This window comes from Colobus angolensis, unplaced genomic scaffold (genome assembly GCF_000951035.1).
Source record: "Colobus angolensis palliatus isolate OR3802 unplaced genomic scaffold, Cang.pa_1.0 Scaffold19, whole genome shotgun sequence".
NCBI classification, from domain to species: Eukaryota; Metazoa; Chordata; class Mammalia; order Primates; family Cercopithecidae; genus Colobus; species Colobus angolensis.
In genome coordinates this window covers 6,285,083-6,303,774 of record NW_012115043.1, presented here as the reverse complement: position 1 = coordinate 6,303,774, position 18,692 = coordinate 6,285,083, and the positions used below count along the sequence as shown (strand labels likewise).

Below are 18,692 nucleotides of genomic sequence, written 5' to 3'. Positions count from 1 at the left end.
CGACTGTAATCCCAGTACTTCGGGAGGCCAAGGCAGGCGGATCATCTGAGGTCAAGAGTTCGAGACCAGCCTGCCCAACATGATGAAACCACATCTCTACTAAAAATACAAAAATTAGCCAGGCGGTAGTGAAATGCGCCTGTAAATCCAACTACTTAGGAGGCTGAGACAGGAGAATCGCTTGAACCCAGGAAGCAGAGGTTGCAGTGGGCAGAGATCGTGCCACTGCACTCCAGCCTGGGCGACAGAGTGAGACTTCGTCTCAAAAAAAAAAAAAAAAAAGCAAATAAGCAAAATAACTTAGTAATTTTGATATTGGCCCGAATAATATATGTTGTCAAAATTAATTTTACCTATTTCTTTTTGTTTTTTAAAGTATAGATGCTAGAACATTTTATATTAAGTAGTAATAGTACAGGTAGTACAAGATGTCAAAATGTCTGACTGTTTTGAGATTGACTGAGGTTCAGTTTATTATTAATAGTTGGGACGGAAATAGGCCTACAGGAAGTAAGGGATTTATCCAGAGAGCATGGGTTCAGGTTCTTCCCTTGCAAACAACAGAAACCAATTCTGCTGATAACTTATCCAAAAACAAACAAACAAACAAAAAAAGCTCTCGGGATCGGGGCAGGGGGTGCCCTCTCAGCATCAGGAGCCCGCAGCTGTTTGCCTCTGGCACTTTTCCCTTTTCTCCTCTCTGTGTCGTAGGCGTGCCAATTCCCAGGAGTGAGGCGTGATAGGCCCAGCCTTTGACACGTGGGGAAACACAGGCCTGTGATTGGCTACCGCATGACACTCAAGGGACAGTTGCTACGGCAACGCGTGGGCGCGCTGTGGGCTCATAGAAGCCAGGTGGGGACGCTGGACAGGCGAAGACCCGAGATGTCCTTTGCAAGGGTCCCAGAGCCCGTCAGTGGCTCAGTCATCCTCACTCCCAGATCAGTGCTCCTCCACAAATGCGATGGCTTTTAATAAAGATTTGAGTCACCCGCTTCTACAGACTCTGCCCGTCCAGGCTCCACGTGCTCCTGGGTTCCTTCGGGTCGTTTGGGTCCCATAACTTTGGGCCAGAGGAGATCTGGATTTGGGCACGGAGGGAGATCAAACTCGGGTGGGATATCCAGTCATGCTCTCTGCTTTGTTTCCAGGAATCTTCAGGGCTTCTCTGCCCAGGGGCCAGAACCGAGGAGGCAAGGAGGGCTGCTGGGGCTAAGGGGCCTAAGGACCTCGTTGCCAGCGGTACACACCACCAGGAGCAGGGGCATGGAGCACAGTGAGAGGGCTCCCGGAGACCCAGCTGGTACTGTGGTGCCCCAGGAGCTGCTGGAAGAGATGCTTTGGTTTTTTCGTGTGGAAAATGGTAAGTGGTGAGAGATTGACGGCAGGGGTCGGGGTGTTGACGGCCCCTCAACACAGAGCAGAGTTTGGCTGAAGGCTCTGACACTGTCGTCCCCTCCAGGTCAGGCGGCACATTTCCTCCAAGACAGGGACTCAGTCTGGGGTGTCTCAGTACCCAGAGGGCTCTTGCTGGACCGCCCCTTCCTTTTCTCAGGGTGTGGTCGCTTATTTATGCAGCCCTCCAATCATCACAACATTTATTAAGCTCCTACTTTATACCAGACAGTGTTCTCAGCACTGGGGCGACAATAGTGAACAAAATACGATAAAAATCTCTGCCTTCATGGAGCATACATTCTAGTGGGGATTAAAAATAACTAAACTGCGTAGTGCATTGGTGATGAGTAATAAAAAGAAAAATTAAACAGAGAAAGAGAATAGGAAGTATGTAGCAAGGGCAGTAATGTGGTCAAGGAAGGCCTCACTAAAAAGGTAACATTTTTATCATCAGGCAGGTGACTTGCAGGAAACTAAGGAGTTAGCTCTGCAGATTATTTGGGGGAGGAACATTCCTGGAGGGAGGACAGCAAATGCAAAAGCTCTGAGGCTGGACCCTCCTTCATTTTGGTACAGCATGGACAAATCTTGAGTATCCACATTCAGTTTAGTTACTTTATGTATTCTCTGTGGGCAGTTGCCATTCCTTCCACCCTTCTCCCTGCCTTCTTTCTTTCTTTTTTTTTTTGTCTTTTTTTTTTTGAGGCAGGGTCACTCTGTTGCCCAGGTTGGAGTGCAGTGGCGCAATCATGGCTCACTGCAAGCTCTGCCTCCTGGATTCAAGTGATTCTCAGCCTCCCAAGTAGCTGAGATTACAGGGGTACACCACCACACCCGGCTAATTTTTGTATTTTTAGTAGAGAAAGGGTTTCACCATGTTGGCCAGGCTGGTCTTGAACTCCTGACCTCAGGTGATCCACCTGACTCGGCTTCCCAAAGTGCTGGGATTATAGGTGTGAGCCACTGCGCCCAGCCTTCTTTCTTTGCCTTGTGCCAGCCCCTGGCAAAACTCAAGACTGTAAAGTTTATCTTGGCCCACCTGTCCCCTGCCCTCTGCAGGCCTCTGCCCTTCACCCCTGTGGCCCCACTGTTATTTAACTGCAGTACTGTCTCCTCCATTAGATTAGGGCTTCTCCAGAGTAGAGACTGTGTCTTCCACCCGCCCACCTGTTACACTGGGAGTGCCCCAGGGCAAGGGGCTCATCTTGGATTAGGGTCTCCATGCAAAGGACAGTTGATACTGTAAGCTGGGTCTGAGCCCAGGGCCCAGCTGTTAGTGGGCTTGAGAGGTGCCTGGCCACTCCTCAGGGCTCTGTCCTGTGTGTCCCTCCCCAGCATCTCCCTGGAATTACTCCATCCTTGCCCTGGCGGCTGTGGTGGTCACGATAAGCATGTTCCTCCTGGGAAGGAGCATCCAGGCAAGCAGGTGAGGAGCTGGTCCTGAGGGGATGGGGTGGTCTCTGAGGGGCAGAGGCCCTGCCTTCCTAGAGGGAAACCTAGAGGGGGTCACTTAGGGATCATGGCTGTCCACCCTTTGGGACAGCAAAATTCAGCCTTCAGTGTCCTTCGAGAACCCAAAGCTGTTAAAAAAAACAAAACAAAACAAAACAAAAAACAGCAACAGTCCCTGATTACCACCCCCTGGCCCTGGACAGGAAGCAGGCATGACCTGGAGGAGTGTAGCCATTCAGAAGGGGAGCTTGCCCCTCTCACCCTGTCAGGACACATGCACCTCAGCAAGGTCAACTCAGAGATGAGTGGCTGTCCACAGGTACAGCAGACCTGTTCCCCCTACGACCCAGGCAGAATCTCTGGGCTGACAGCTTACCACCACTGGGTCCCTCCACTATGGCCAGGAAGTCTAGGGGTACCTTGAATAAAACCAATCTGGAGAGAGGACAGACTCGTGGGAGTTATTAGAAGGTTAAGGAAGTGGGTAGTGGGAGCCAATGAAGGTGGTTGGGGGAAGGGAGTGATGTGTACACGATGGGGTTTTAGAAACATGACTGGTGGTGTGCCTAGGATGGTTTAGAGAAGGAAACACCCAGAAGCAGAGAGATTAGTTAGAAATTTCCTACAGTAGTGTGAGGGATGAGGTGTGTGGTGACAAGGACCTGTGCTAAGTAGGATAACAGTCCAAGGTTAGAGACAGTGTGGTTAGGTGAAAAGAACACAGGAATCAAGAGTCAGGAGGCTTAAGTGCACACCCCAACTATGTGCATGCTTAGCTTTTTTTTTTTTTTTTTTTTTTTTTTTTTTTTTTTTTTTTTTTTTTTTTTTTTTTGAGACCGTCTCTCTCTTGCCTAGGATGGAGTGCAATGGTGCAATCTCAGCTCACTGCAACCTCTGCCTCCCAGGTTCAAGTGATTCTCCTGCTTCAGTGTTCCAAGTAGCTGCAATTACAGGCACAACCACACCCAGATAATTTTTGTATTTTTAGTAGAGACGGAATTTTGCTATGTTGGCCAGACTGGTTTCAAACACCTGGCCTCAAGTGATCTACCCGCCTCAGCCTCCCAAAGTGCTGGGATTACAGGCATGAGCCACTGCACCTGGCCTCCATGAACTACATTTCCTCACTTGGAAGGTGGCGGGGGGAGGTGGCAATGATACTTGAGCTCACAGGTGACAGTAAGGATTCCTTGAAATGACACACACACAAGCGTAAGTCATTTCTCTGTTGAAGGAATATCCAACCATTGCTGCTTCTCCCCTAGTAGCTCCCAAACTGCATACAGAATTTTCCCTTCAGATTCTTTAAGCCATTTGGGAGACCCAGTCCTGCCCCAAACACTCAGCCCCCCTGATTAACACTGTTCCCTGTCCCTCCAGAAAACAAAAGATGCAACCACCAGAAAAAGAAAATCCAGAAGTCCTGCATTTGGATGAGGCCAGAACCAAGGATCACAACAGCCTAAACAACCTAAGAGAGACTTTGCTCTCAGAAAAGCCAAATTCGGCCCAGGTGGAACTTGAGTTAAAAAAGAGAGATGTGCTGTCAGTTTTCCTTCCAGATATACCAGAAACTGAGAGCTAGTGAGGGTTCAGAGAAGTCCCACCCTAAGCCAGGCACATGATCTGGGCTCAGCTCAGTGGCCTGAAACCTCTCAGGTTTTACAGTCTCTCCCAAGCAGCCCGCTTTTTTCTTTTTCTTCCTTCCTTCTTTCTTCCTCTTTCTTTCTTTCTTTCTTTCTTTCTTTCTTTCTTTCTTTCTTTCTTTCTTTCTTTCTTTCTTTCTTTCTTTCTTTCTTTCTTTCTTTCTTTCTCTTTCTTTCTTTCTTTCTTTTTTAGCAGCTACAATGAATGAACTGCAAGCAAACTAAAATTCTGTTATTAAAAAAAAATCTTTTATTAAAATGCTCCTGGAAGTCAGCAGGTGGTATTGCATAGTTTGTTCAGATGGCAGTGGTACACACACACATACACACACAAGTGGCCTGGAGCAAAAGTGCAAAATCCGTAGCTGGCCTGTGGGTCGGGAAGCCTGGCTAGGACTCCAGGCATGTGGTCTTGAGTAGTTCACAGCCCCGCTCTGACCTCAGCTCCTCTATTTACAGAATGAGACTGAAGACTGGGTGAGAGATGCTGTTTGCAATACAACAGCAGTCCTGAGACTGCTGAGAGGGGAAGAAGCAGGCTTCCAGGCCCAGAACCCCCTTCCCAATCCTTCCACCCACCAGGGCCCTCTCCTTTCCCTGCTTGTCTGCTAAGAGTCTGTGCAAGACTTCCCTTGGACCTGGCGTGTGGTAAACAAAATCAGACAACTACCACACTGCCTGCCTTGGAGAGCCTTTTCTTGCCAACGGTGGGATCTGAAAGGAGTGTCCTGATCCCATGTCTGAGCCATGGTGTCCTGGTATAAGCTGCGGTGACACCACCAAATAACATATGCAAAAATTTGCTTTATTAACCCAAAATGCTTTAGGTTCTAAAGTGGGCTTTGAACACTCAGACTCATTGCCGAGGGTCCTGGGTCCTGCCAAACCAGATGACAAACGGGTATACTGTATTTCCACCTGCAAGGGGGCAGGCCCTGTAGCCCCTGGATGGGTCTGATGCTGCTGTGGGCTCCCTGGAACCCTGGGTAACTCACTGGAGTGACAACTTTCTTCTGCAGCCCGGATCATTAAACTTGATGGAGCTGGTCCTGAGGTTCTTTGGACAGAGTCCTTAACAGTGGGAAAACATGGGGGAATCTGTCTGCTGGTGAAAGAACTCTGGGGCTCCTTACATTGGACAACCCACAGCCCCCTCCCTTTTATCCTCATTGAGACATCAAGTGTTGGAAATACCCCTTCCTGGGGCTTCTTCTCCCCGCCCAGGCTGTCCATTGGATTATTTTAACTAGATTTTCCTTGAATAAACTGTGGGGTTTGTAGCCTGGGCCTTCTGTGAAGTCAGCAGATGACAGGAGGGCCAGGCTCTGGCCTCTGAAACTGCAGCCGCCCTGCCTCTCCCGTCCACCAGGTGGCACAAGGACCCCAGGGCTGTCATTCTGCAGGTTCTTCTCAGGCCTGACATTGACAGAGCTATCCACCCAGACCGTCCACTAAGGGCCACAGCTGGCCCAACTGTAGCTGGAGCAGGAAGGGCTGATGGCAGCAGGATGGACACTGCAATTTCTTCCTACTTAAGGCTGAACCCAGGTCTCTGGGTTGTCACAGTGGCTGTTTCCCTCCAGGGCCACAGATGCGGTGGTTACCATGAAGACCAAGGCCTGGAGGGAACAGAAGCAGCATCCCTGCCTGCCACTTCAGCTCACACAGTGAACTGAGTGTAGGGACACTGCTTGGTGCTGGAGGTGGGGTCTGCTGTCCATCAGAGGGAAAAGCCGGTGGTGAGAAGCCAGCCCCTGCCCCGCTGCAGTCCTGTCCACCCACCGAGCCTGGGGTTCCTGGGCAAGGGTCCTCAGAAGATCTTGAAGCCCTTCAGGAGGGTCAGGGTAGGCGCCTTGCGCTTGCTCTGGGCCCGGGATGACTTCACGGTGACCAGCTTGGCCTGGGCCACGGTGGGCATCTCCTTCAGGCTGACAGTGGAGAGTGTGTTGAAGGTGCAGCTGGCCAGCCCATGCCGGGCGGTGAGTGGGGCCTGGTGGGGCAGGGCCCTCTCCTCGGAGATGAAGAGCGGCCGGGTCAGGGGGCTCTTCTCCAGCTCCCGCCGTGCCTCTCGCACTGCCTCATGGAAGACGTGCTGCACGTGCTCAAAGTCCAGACAGGCAGAGACCTCGAAAAACAGGCACCCAAACCTGCCTGCCAAAGCCACACCCTCTGCCTTGGTGACTTGCCTGGTGAGGAAGCAGGGTGAGGCAGGGAGTTAGGAGCAGGCTGTGCCAAATCAGGCAGACCAGCTCCTATACCCGGCGCTCCATGGACTAGCTGGGTGGCCTGGGGTCATCTTCACCTCTCTGAGTCTCAGTGTTCTCATCAGTACAATGGGTTACTGACCTCTGCCCCTCAGGGTTGTTAGGATTACGAAAGACAATTTGTTTCAAGTGCTTAGCACAGTACCTGGCACAGAGTCAGTGCTCAATAAATGGTAGCTGATGTTACCCAAGCCAGAATTTTGGGATGAGGATGAGGATGAGGATGAGAAGCTACTCCAAATCCCCTATGCTGAACCCTGCCTGTGGCTGGAGGAAGCAGGCCATTCCCAGCCCCATCTCTTCTCTACCCCAACATGGGTCCCTGGGGCAGGAAACGGGCCACCCACAGCTCTGGCTTGTGGGATCAGCTCTAGAGAGAAGCAGTCGTTTGGATTGAAGGGTTAGACCACAGCGGTGACTCCTGAAGCCTGTGGTTGGCAGAGTTCTCAGGGCTCCTGGGGTGTTCTGTCTGCCTCTCCAGGGCAGAGGCAGGAGAGGGCAGGGGTGACAACATTTCATGGTGAGGAGGGCAAAAGGAGAGAGGGGGCAACACCTATTCTGGCTCAGTCCTACACCACCTCCCGTGAAAGGAGGATAGAATATCCGAAACTTGGGAAGGTCGTGGAGGTTTCTGACCTGAAAGCCATGGGAATCGAGGTGGGAGGAAAAAGAAGACTGGTTCTTGCGTAGGTCGGATGTCTAGAAGAGGGAAGAGACGGGGGGGGCGGGTCCCTGAGGTCTTGGGGCCGAGATTCCACTGGCTGCATCTTCCTGACCTACTGCTGAGCTGTCCCACTGCTCACTCCCGAGGATAATGGCACAGCCACTAGATGAGAGGAGGCACTCCAGTGGGCCATGGCGGGAAGAGTTTCTGAGCCCAAGGCTGACCTGGCAGGAGCAGGGGCTGAGAGTGAGCTAGCTGCCCAGGGTGCCACTCCATGGTGGGGGGAGTCTCAGAGACAGTGAGTGACTGGGACAAAGAGTCAGAGGCATCGAATGTATTCCCCACCCAGGGCTGGTTTCTGCAAGTAAGCTCACCACTTCCTGAGGAACCGTTTTGGAAAGAACACTTGCTATTATGTGCTTTTATGATGAGCTTGAATCTGCAACTTTGTCATTGTAGGGGCTTGAATACTGAATTTTCACAAACACAAACCCCATGTGTGTGTGCATGTGTGTGAGTGGGTGACAGAGGCACAGAACATTGTTCTTTTTCTTATTTTGTTGCATCCTAGTGAAAATTTTATCAGCGGCTTGGGAAGCACCAACCTAACCCACATTTTACCCTTCAAACAGTGAGACAGTCATGGGAGACAATGACCAATGCTCAGCTAAAAGTTAGACTTCCTGTGCTTCCCAGAATCTCAATTTACTAAACTCGGGACTTGATTGAAGAATGAAATAGGAATACATTGTCCTAAGTTGTTTTTAGGGAATGGGTGGGATCAGCTTCATTTGAGCATGTATTCTTTGTTATTTGCTCCCAAACCATTTTAGACAATCCCTTTGGCAAAGATTGGGGTCAAAAGAGTGATTCGTAGTTTTTTTCCCTGTATTGATTTTTTTTTTTTTATTTCTTTTTTTTTTTTTTTTCTTTCTTTATTTTTTCCCTGTATTGAAACTGGCCTATTCACAATCCAGTTTTCTGACCCCTAAGAGGGTCTGCAATTCCTCAAAGACTACCTTCAGCAGCTTTCAGGTCACATGACTTCCCTCATTCACGGAGACAAATTACAATTTTCCTGGGTCTGAGGGCTTGGCCACCTTTGAAGGCCTCTCACCATAGTCCCCCTTCACGGTCCCACACCTCTCTTTATCCCACTGCCCATCTGACCCGTTCTAAACAAAGGGTCCCCTCCTTGTTAACACCAGTCAATGTGCCCTCGGGGCCTAGGGAAGTAGGACAGACCGACGGTGAACAAGGAGGGATGAGTGGCTGGTGGAAGTGGCTCTCCCTTGCAGGTAGACTGGCCACAGATGACAAAGGTCAGTGCTGGAGAAATTCAGTGGCATTACTCATTAAGTTCAGGCATCACAGTGTCAAATGCCTCAGGGCCAGGCAGGCAACTTGAATGTGTGGAGAGGGTGGAGGTAAACCACGGGGAGTGGCGAGGCCTGGGGTCGGCTGGAGAGAGCGTGCCCCACCTCAAAGCATTCCAGTTCTAGGTCTTTTAAGACACTATGCCAGCCAAGCAAAATATGGCTGCAGTATTTTTCAGTAATGCGTCCTCTGGCCCAGTCTCTGACCTCTGATTTGAGTCCAACCCTTTTTAAGAGAACCTGCCGTCAGCCCAGTCAACTGTGGGAGTGAGTGTAGGAGGCTCGGTCTGGGTGAGGGGAAAGCCCGGTGGACCAGAGCAGACACCTGACCAAGGAGCCAATCAGAGTCTCTCTCCCTAGAATTGGAATCAGGCACCAGATCAGTCAGCTGCTGGGAGTGGGGCCAGAAGGTCAGGATAGACTCAGGCAAGAAGGGTGAATCCAAGAGAATCCACAGAGACCCAAGAGGGAGGAAGGAGTGGCTGCTCTTCTGACTTTCAGGGTGTAGCCCCTGTGTGACCCAGAAACCTTTCCCTTCAACTCCTTGGCTGCTTGGAAGACCAACATCTACCATACCCTTATAACATAATCCCTTCAGCCAGGCACAGTGGCTCACGCCTGTAATCCCAGCACTTTGGGAGGCCGAGGCAGGTGGATCACGAGTTCAGGAGTTAAAGACCAGCCTGGCTAACAAGGTGAAACCCCGTCTGTACTAAAAACACAAAAATTAGCCAGGCATGGTGGCAGGCACCTGTAATCCCACCTACTGGGGAGGCTGAGGCAGGAGAATCACTTGAACCCAGGAGGTGGGGGTTGCAGTGAGCTGAGATGGTACCATTGCACTCCAGCCTAGGTGACAGAGTGAGACTCCATCTCAGAAAACAAACAGACAAACATATAATCCCTTCTACCTCAATTCAAGGGGATGACTGTTCTTAGCAGCCCACTAATCCCTGAAGATGCCACCTGCCCTTACAAGCGAAGAAAGCGAGCTCTGGAGACAAGGGCCAAGCAGGCCGTGCTCACCTGTACTGAGCCATGTCCAGCTTGTTGCCTAACAGCAGGGCAGGGACACTGCGCTGTGTCTCCTTCGCGTGCAAGGCAAGCAGCTCCAGGTAGCTGCTGCTGCTATCGAAGCTCTGGCGGCTGTCAACGCTATACACCACCAGGAAGGCATGGGCCCAGTTCAGGTAGCGCTCGCAGTTCCTGGGGGTGTCCTGGGGTGAAGGAGAGAAGCCCCGCCCGGGGGCAGAGGAGGTTGGGGTAAAGGCCTTCACCTGAGCCGTCCAATCCCACCTCCCCACTCCCCGGTCTTTGTATATTGTTTCCCAGCAGAGCCCTTTCAAAGGGGTACTTGAGTGTGGATTTGGCTTGGTGTGAAAGGAGACATTGTCTCATGAACCTCCCTCCCACCACCCAGCCAGAGACTTGAAGACCTTGGCCCCTTGGGCCCAGAGCCAAAGACTCTGGCATGGTCCCTACAGAGACCTGGCTGTCCCTGGGCACCGCTGGTTCTGGGTTGGGTTCATGCTGCCCCTTTGGCTTCTGAGAGTAACTGGCATCCAGCCTTGGCAGGAGGTGGTGAGGACATGGGTGGAGACTTGTGTGTGGGAGAGACCTGGGCTAAGGGGCTATCACCAGGAGCATCTGTGTAAATAGGTGTGTACCTGCCTCCTCGTGTGCACAGGCACAGAGCCCCACAGCACAAGATCTCAGAGCGGATGCCAGCAACCATCATGTCTCTCCAGGCCCCATCCCATCCTTCTCATTTGGCAAAGAAAGGATTCAGACCCACAGAGATCAAGTGCCTTATTCAGGGTTACACAGCAAACTTGAGCTTAAAAGGCATCTAAATGCACATCTGAGGCCTCGCACTCTGGGCCAGGACTTCTCAGGAGGCTACAGTGACTCACAGCAGTGCATAGTAATGGAGGTAATGTTACCAGGTCTGCAGTGTCCATGACCCTCAGGTGGACAGGCTGGTGGTCCACGGTCTCCTCGGAGCTGTAGGTGTCCTCTACAACACAGGTGGTTAGCCAGGTCAGACACAATGCCTTGGGTGTAAGTTTGAGCTTCCCTCTGTGCTAGACCCGTGTGGCCTTGGGGGACCTTTGGAGCTGCTCTGGGGCTGGGACCACTGGAAAGTCCTTGGTTCTCACACTCATGGAGGCTACAGGCAGACCCTCCCACCAAGGAGATGCTGCTCCACCTGCAGTGAGACTCAGCATCAGTGGTTACTCACAGACCATGGCTCGGGGGCGGGACTGTGTTCTGGACCCACACACAAAACCAGCAGGATAGAGTCAAGTGTGTCACCCCTAGACCCTGTTAGCAGTACAGGCTGGCTCAGGAGCAGCACTGCTAGCCCCTCTATCCCAGAACCCCAGTCTTTCCCACCTCCTTCCCTTCCGACCACCCTCCTGCCCGCAGTGGGAGAAAAGACAAGGGAAAAGAGAAGTACATGATATGATGGAAGAACGGCAGTCAGACCCCCTTTAGAAGTTCCAAGAAGGTTTTACAAATAATCCTTGTCAACATGACAGTGGGGAGTCAGTCTCGTGTAGTCAGAAGTTTTCAGTTGGAGAATGTGGTATTAAACCTAATGTCAGCTACTTTTTAGCTTTGTGACTTGGCCAAATCACTTCAGCTCTCTGAGGCTGTTTCCTCATTTTAAAACAGGAACACTATGATAACACTGCTAACAGTTTCCAAGCATTTCCTCTGTCCCAGACGCTGTGCTAAGTGCTTGACATTAGCTCATTTAACAGTCCCATCTCCCAGGGCTCTGTAAGAACTCGATGGGCCCCCCTGGGCATGGGGCCTGGCTTACCACACATGCCTGGTGAGGACAGTGGGAACCATGGTTCTCCAAATAGGGCAGGATCACATTCCCAGGTGATTTTTTTTTTTTTTTTTTTTTTACTTTTGAAATACTTTAGACTGACATAGAAGTTGTAAAATAGTACAGAGTTCCTGTATACTCTTCACCCAGCTTCCCCCAGTGTCATCACCTTACATAACCACAGCCCAATGATCAAAAAGAAACTTACATTGATACCATACTATGAACCAAACTAGTGACCTTATTTGAATTTCTTGAGTTGTTACCATACACACACACACACACACACACACACACACACACACACACACATATAGTTCTCATGATCTCAAATCTGAGAAGGCAGCAAGTGGCCAGACACACAGAGGACCTCGCGGCCATGTTGGCAGTCATTCTCCCCAACCCCAATCTGTGCCTGTGTCATTGGCCCACATGTGTGAGTGTACTTGGTTATTACCTTTCCCTAGGTGTCCCCTGCCTCTAGTGGCCCTAAAGAAGACCCCTTTTGGCAGAATTGGGATGGTCTCTGCCCTCCTGGCAGCATCCACTGTGAGAGGGCACACTCCCAACCCTGGCTGAATTTATAGTCAAACACGTCTCTCTGAGGGCTACTGGCAGCCAAGCTGGTCTGGACACACTCCAGGTCCACTAGCATCCAGCATGAATCACAGACAGCTTCTTGTCCCCAGCCTGCTTTGGGGACTTGGATAAATAGCTGCTCTTATGCAAAGACAAAAAAAATCTAATGGAAACTATGTTCCAAATGTTTAACTATATTTAGTCCAAGAAGAGCTACCCCTACTTGCTTACATCTCTTTCAGATCTGTCTTTATTTTCCACTCAAAGATGTCAGATGCACCCCTTTTAGGGGTTCCCCCCAATGGGTGCAGTGTCCTGCCCAGCCCAGTGAAAGGTGCTAGCCCAACCTTGGTCTCCTGCCGACAGCAGGACAGCCTTTCAAGGTTGCTGTTAGCTCCGTTGTAGAGAGATGACAAGGTGAGGCCCAGAGAAGGGATCTCGCCCAAGGCCACACAGCACCTAATCAGCAGTAGGAACTTGAACTCAGGGCTTCTAGGCTGGGCTGTGTTCACACTGGGACTCCCTCACCCGTGACTGCTCAGTGAATCAGCCTGCCCTCCAGCTCTGTCTGGGCAGAGTACAAGGAAAGACCAGAATCGCCCAGTCCGGCAGGGATGTAGAACATGGCTGTATGAGCTGGAAGAAGCCTTGGAGCTCATACTGTCCAGCCTCCCTTTATAGAAGAGGTGATGGGCCTCAGGGGCTGGGGCAGGAGTGAGGGCCTCCTTTCCCAGTCACAGTTATGTCCAGACTTCCTATCACCAAGTCCCTGCCTCAGTGTACTCTGGTGTCCTTAAATATAAGGGCTTCCTAACACCTGGTTCTAATTAATAGTCTATGGAATTTTGTGCTGAGAGAAGAGTCATTTCCCAAAGTTTTGAATTTGCCAATATTTTCTTCTCATTTACAGTAATAATTTTTTAAACGGCACCACAGAAGCTCACGTCAGAGTATATATAGGGTGCTGCCTCAGAAATGGTGCCTATGTCCTCGCTGGAGGAGGAGGAGGGCAAGAAGAGTGAGAAGCTGACATTCTCCCCTGGCTGAGCCAGATGAGGCACGCTCAGCCCTTCTGGGAGAGGAGAATATTCTCCTGGAGACCCCTGCCCACTCCTGTGGGGCTCAGCACAGGCAAAGCCCTTCCACAGACACTGAATCTCTCAGCTCCTACCAGCTCTAGCAGACATACCCCAGAACAGTGCAACTCTTACACAGTCAGAGCACAGGCTATTGGTCCCATCTTCCAGATGGGGAAACTGCATCTCAGAGGGCCCTGTGCCACACAGACCTCTGACTCCAGGCCCTCTATGACATGAGGCTGCTCCTGGCGGAGAGCAACTGGAGCCATGCCTGGTCTTCCTTTGTGCCTGAGGATCTCCATCATCTTAAGGCAAATCACTGGGCCCTCTCTTCCTCCATGTCTTCACCTATAAAATGAGGATCATGATAGGAGCTCTTCTTTAAAGGGTAATCCTAAAACCAAAATTTACCCCCACAGTTAAACCCTCATCTACACTGAGGCTAGTACTGTGCTAGCTGCCGGAAACGGGAATGAATCTCCATCCTCCAGGCTCACCAAATGAGCTCAGGCTCTCAGAAGACCTAGGAAGGGCATAGAGAGTGGTTTTACCAGCATTACTGATGGCTAGCTCTCCGGCGGTGGAGACCTTTATCCACAGAAGGAAAGGTTCTCGTCTCAGTCTCTGCTGCTTCTGCTGCTGGAAACAACAATGGGGGACAGTGGCCGGAATGTTCAGGCCCTTCTCAGCAGAACCTTCGAGGAGTGGCACAGGCCTCCCAGAGAGTCTGAGGGGAGAATGTCTGGTTGGCTCTCTGACTCGTGGGCTGTCAGTGTAGCGTGAGAGACCACAGGCCGAGAGGACTGACCATTGTGAGGCTGCCCACTTCCCAGACAGTCTGCCCACGCATTCCACTACCAGGTCAGAACTCCAAAATTACTCAATCAGGAGGCTCAAACCACCGCTGTAATAGGCTCATCCGGTGGGACCCTGTGACAGTATACATTGGAAGGCAGGGAGGAAGACAGACTGGAGGTGAGTTGTCAGGAAAAATACAAGATGCCCAGTTAAATCTGAATTTCAAACAAAAAGGAATAATTTTTGGTATAAGCATGACCCATGCAATATTTGAATTAGGCCGAATATGTCTTTTGAGGCCCTGTCCTTGGGAATTCCCCTTGTCCTTTCCCAGACACCATGTCTGCTTGTGTGCCTTTCCTTCCTGTCCTCCCACCTCACCTCTGTCCTCTGTTTCTCCACCCCATCTCTATTCCACGCTCTGGCCTCTCCCAACACCTCACCGGCCAGCACACCATTGCGTTCTGTGTCCTCCTCTCTCTGGAGCTGACCCCTGCTAATCAAAGGGCCTCATCTGGGTGACCTTGGCCCAAAGTCCTCAGCTCCTTGGGCCTGTTTCCTCCACTGTAGCACTGAAGGGCTGTGCCAAGGCCTTGGCACAGGGATCAAGCAGAGTTTCGAGGAACAAATCCCTTAGGGACTGTCACCATGTCACCTGCCCTGAATCCCTGACTTACCCATGGGAACCCCTTTGCTCTCTCTGTTTGACACGCTGGGGTTCTGTTTAAAATTTGGAAGAAGGGATTCTGCTACCTAAGGAAAAGCTTTTTTAAACCAGGGGACCAAATAGCCATGATGTCTCTGCCTGCTCCAACACTGTGATTTGGTGCTGGATTCCAGCCTGAACTAAGGGGCTGGGCACCACTAGGGTAAGGAGCTCTCCCCTCCAGGTGTGGCAGGAGCACCGTATCAGGGGCCTGCTGCAGGCAGTGCAGCGGGTTTCCACTTGTGTCACAGAGCCTTGGGCTTCTTTGGAGGGCTGTCAGGGGTCCCATGAATGCTTTATTTGATTTTTATGAATGGGGAAAATAATCCAAGACTACAACACCCATTTTCAAAAGGCTAAGGTCATCCAGACACCTTATGGCTCTCAGTGAACAGTTTACAATAGACAAATGTTATACACGTGAGCTTTAAGCAACATTTATACTAATAAAATCCTGCTTTGATTTGTTTTAGAAGGGAATCTAAGCCATTGTGTATGGGAAGCCATTTGAGGAAGGAAAAGCAAAAATGCATTGAGTGCCTACTGTGGGTCAAGTACTATGCTGGATCTTTTACATGTGTTATTTCTTTTTTTTTTTTGAGACGGAGTCTCGCTCTGTCACCCAGGCTGGAGTGCAGTGGCCAGATCTCAGCTCACTGTAAGCTCCACCTCCCGGGTTTATGCCATTCTCCTGCCTCAGCCTCCGGAGTAGCTGGGACTACAGGCGCCTGCCACCTCGCCCGGCTAGTTTTTTTGTATTTTTTAGTAGAGACGGGGTTTCACCGTGTTAGCCAGGATGGTCTCGATCTCCTGACCTCGTGATCTGCCCGTCTCGGCCTCCCAAAGTGCTGGGATTACAGGCTTGAGCCACCGCACCCGGCCACATGTGTTATTTCTTTAATCCTCACAGCAATTCTCTGAGATAAGTATTTTTTAATGCCCATTTTACAGATGAGGAAACAGTAGCTCAGAGAGGTTAGCTGACTGGCTCAAGTTTGCCAATAAGGAGCAGAGCCTGGTAGGATTCAAACCCAGCTCTGACTGACACAGAAACATTCCTTTTTCCAATATACCATGACACAGTGATAAAAACAAGAGTTGTTTTCTCATATAGTTAAAAAACTGGTTCAGAAGCCAGTACCACTAGAGAATTCCTCAAACGTTTGCCCAGCTTTTCTGGAAGAGAACACTGACTATCTTGAAGAATGATACCTATTTGTTTCTGAGGTTTTTTTATTTTTGTTTTTGTTTAGATGGAGTCTTGCTCTGTCGCCCAGGCTGGAGTGCAGTGGCGCGATCTCGGATCACTGCAACCTCCAACTCCTGGGTTCAGGCAGTTCTCCTGCCTCAGCCTCCCTAGAAGCTGGGATTACAGGCACACACCACTACACCCGGCTAATTTTTGTATTTTTAGTAGAGAGGAGGTTTCACCATGTTGGCCAGGCTGGTCATTAACTCCTGACCTCAGGTGATCCACCCGCCTCAGCCTCCCAAAGTGCTGAGATTACAGGCATTAGCCACCGCGCCCGGACCAAGAATAATACTTGTTTGGATGTGAATGTCCTGCTATGTTTATTTTTATTTTTTTAAGTTTCATCACACTTCATATTTTAGGGTAAATCAGCCTTTCTTACTTCTGTGAATTAGGCCAACCCCCCAGTTGTCTGGGGTGGGCTGTGGAAGGGGTATTTCTGACACCTAAAACATTTTCCCCCATGGGCTGGGTCATCCTGGCAGCTTCTCCCTTCTGTCCCCAGACATGCAGTCCTGGTCAGTGCCCACCCACGGGGTAGGTCCCAGGGGAGCACTCCAGGTGGGGCACAGGCAGCAGAGGGTACAGGGAGGAGTAGTTTCTTACCCAAGTTGGGGTCATATTCACTGATAAACCTCTTGGTCAGAAACTTCACAGTCAGGGCTGCAAGAAGCAGAAAGAGGTTGGCTTCATCTCTGCTGCCATGTCTAGCTGCTGGCCCCTCGTTTTAGGGAGGCCTTATCTAACCTCTGTGATCCCTGACTGACATGAAACTCAGCTCTCCCAGAGAACGAAGCTAGGGAACTGAGGAACTGGTTTGAGACGCTCAGAAGGAAACCAGAAATATGGGGAACCAAGTGCCTCTAATTGCACCGGGAATTGTTTTTAATGGCAAGGAAAGCAATGAGTGGCGAGCCTAAGGGGTGTTTGTGAAGGTATGAACTTAGGGGTCAGGACCCATGCAACCATTACCCTAGAGTCAGCTTGGTGAAACCTCAACTGAAGGGAGGTGTCGCCCACCCCGGACAAGTCATAGAGATTCTGAAATATGGGCTATTTATTCCAGGCTTTGGCTACAAGCCAAAAACACAGGACGAGCAGAGTTGATCACAGTGGTTGATCCTTGGGAAGGGTATAAATCCCCAAGCCCCTGGGCTTTCCAGGTAAGGTCCAGGTGAGGTCTGTGTCCCAAAGAAACACACTCTGGTCCTGGTCTCCCACATCGCAAGTCTTGGCTCTCTCTGGGGCCTCTACACTCATCACAGGTATCTCGGCAGAACGTAAAACTCAAGAATTAAGCTCTCTGGTTCAGAGTGTAGCCACATAAAGCAAGGACCAGCCAACTACTACGCTGGACCCTCAAAAAGTAATGTTCACTACTGCTTGTTTGGAAAGAGAGAAAAGAAAAGAAAAAGAAAAACGAAAAGAAAAGAGAAGAGAAAGAGAGAAGAAAGAAACAGAAAGAAAAAGAAAAGAGAGAAAGGAAGAAAGAAAGAAAAAGAAAAAAAGAGGGAGGGAGGGGAGGAAAGGAGGGAGGGAGGGAGGAAAAAGAGAAAGAGAGAAAAAGGAAGGAAGAAAAGAGAAAGAAAGAAAAGTAATGTGACGCTTATAATTCCAGTGCTTTGGGAGGCCAAGACTGGGGTATTGAGATTAGCCTGGGCAATATAGCGGGACCATATCTCTAAAAAAAAATAGAAAAATTAACCAGGCATGGTGGTGTGCCTGTAGTCCTAGCTACTCAGGAGGCTGAGGGGGAAGATCGCTTGAGCTCAGGAGTTCGAGGCTGCAGTGAGTCGTGATCACACCACTGGACTCCAGCCTAAGTGACAGAGATACTGTCTTAAAAAAAAAAAGAAGTGATATTGTGAATAAAATCCTTAAAATTCTTTCCTAGGATTCATAACAGTGTCAGTTTGCAAACTAATACTCAGGGTATACATATTTTAAAATTTAAATTCTTTCTTTTATGTAGTCACTGGCTAAACGGTACCAGTTACAGAGCTACGGATAACAATCTGATTTTCAAAGGGCAAATCTTTCAGAGGAAGAGGGTAATCCCTTCTGTAGGAAAACCACACTCAGAGTCCCCTCTCCGACGGGAGTGGGGCTGGCTTCAGAATCAGAGAGTAGGCCCCCAGTGAGTCACACAGAACACTGGGGAGGAAACCCACAGCCAGCTGAGCTTGGGTTGGCCATCACTAATGGCTAAAACTGGAAAAAGAGTCAGTGGAGAACCCCCTCTGCCCTCCCTCCTTCAGCCGACCAGGAGTGGCATAGTTCAGTGTTGACACAAATTATCTCAATGGAAGCCCAAGATCTTGGCTCATCAAGGACAATCCCAGGCACCTGGAACCATAACCCAGTGTGTTTCCAGAAAGTTGAGAGGGGTCTGGCTTGAAACAAACACATTTGATGAGAATGCACAACTTGTCCCAGAATCCCAGGGAATGGGGATGGGAGTTGGGGAGTGGACCTTCCCTGAGAAATCTCAACAGCTAGTGACTTCACCAGCTCCCTTCCACGGGAAGGGGGTGTAGAGGGGGAGGGGTTGGAGGGAAGCCTTCCCCAAGCCTAATCAGGGAGTAGCAAGCCTGCGACTAAGCTCAAAGAGGCGCCCTGGGCGGAGGGGGCAGAGG

The 18,692-nt window shown here is 50.3% G+C and overlaps 2 protein-coding genes across 3 annotated transcripts in view; one reads left to right on the top strand and one right to left on the bottom strand.

The window, feature by feature from the left end:
• Positions 1-852: 852 nt before the first annotated feature.
• SLC51B (solute carrier family 51, beta subunit) lies at positions 853-4,472 on the top strand. The gene is made up of 4 exons (XM_011940399.1): positions 853-1,035; positions 1,152-1,363; positions 2,734-2,824; positions 4,231-4,472. Exons 1-4 carry the CDS (start codon positions 965-967, stop codon positions 4,433-4,435), a joined length of 579 nt encoding a protein of 192 aa, XP_011795789.1. The 5' UTR covers positions 853-964; the 3' UTR covers positions 4,436-4,472.
• A 251-nt stretch (positions 4,473-4,723) lies between these two features.
• RASL12 (RAS-like, family 12) overlaps positions 4,724-18,692 on the bottom strand; it is a 15,025-nt gene continuing 1,056 nt past the window's right edge. Inside the window, exons 2-5 of one of the 2 annotated variants that reach the window (XM_011940396.1) lie at positions 16,663-16,719; positions 10,744-10,817; positions 9,827-10,017; positions 4,724-6,682 (exon numbers count right to left, since the gene is read on the bottom strand). In XM_011940396.1, coding sequence (XP_011795786.1) covers positions 6,307-6,682; positions 9,827-10,017; positions 10,744-10,817; positions 16,663-16,719 — 698 coding nt within the window. In that variant the 3' untranslated portion in view covers positions 4,724-6,306. The remainder of the gene's footprint in view (positions 6,683-9,826; positions 10,018-10,743; positions 10,818-16,662; positions 16,720-18,692) is intronic. The other variant, XM_011940397.1, reaches the window with a different exon arrangement.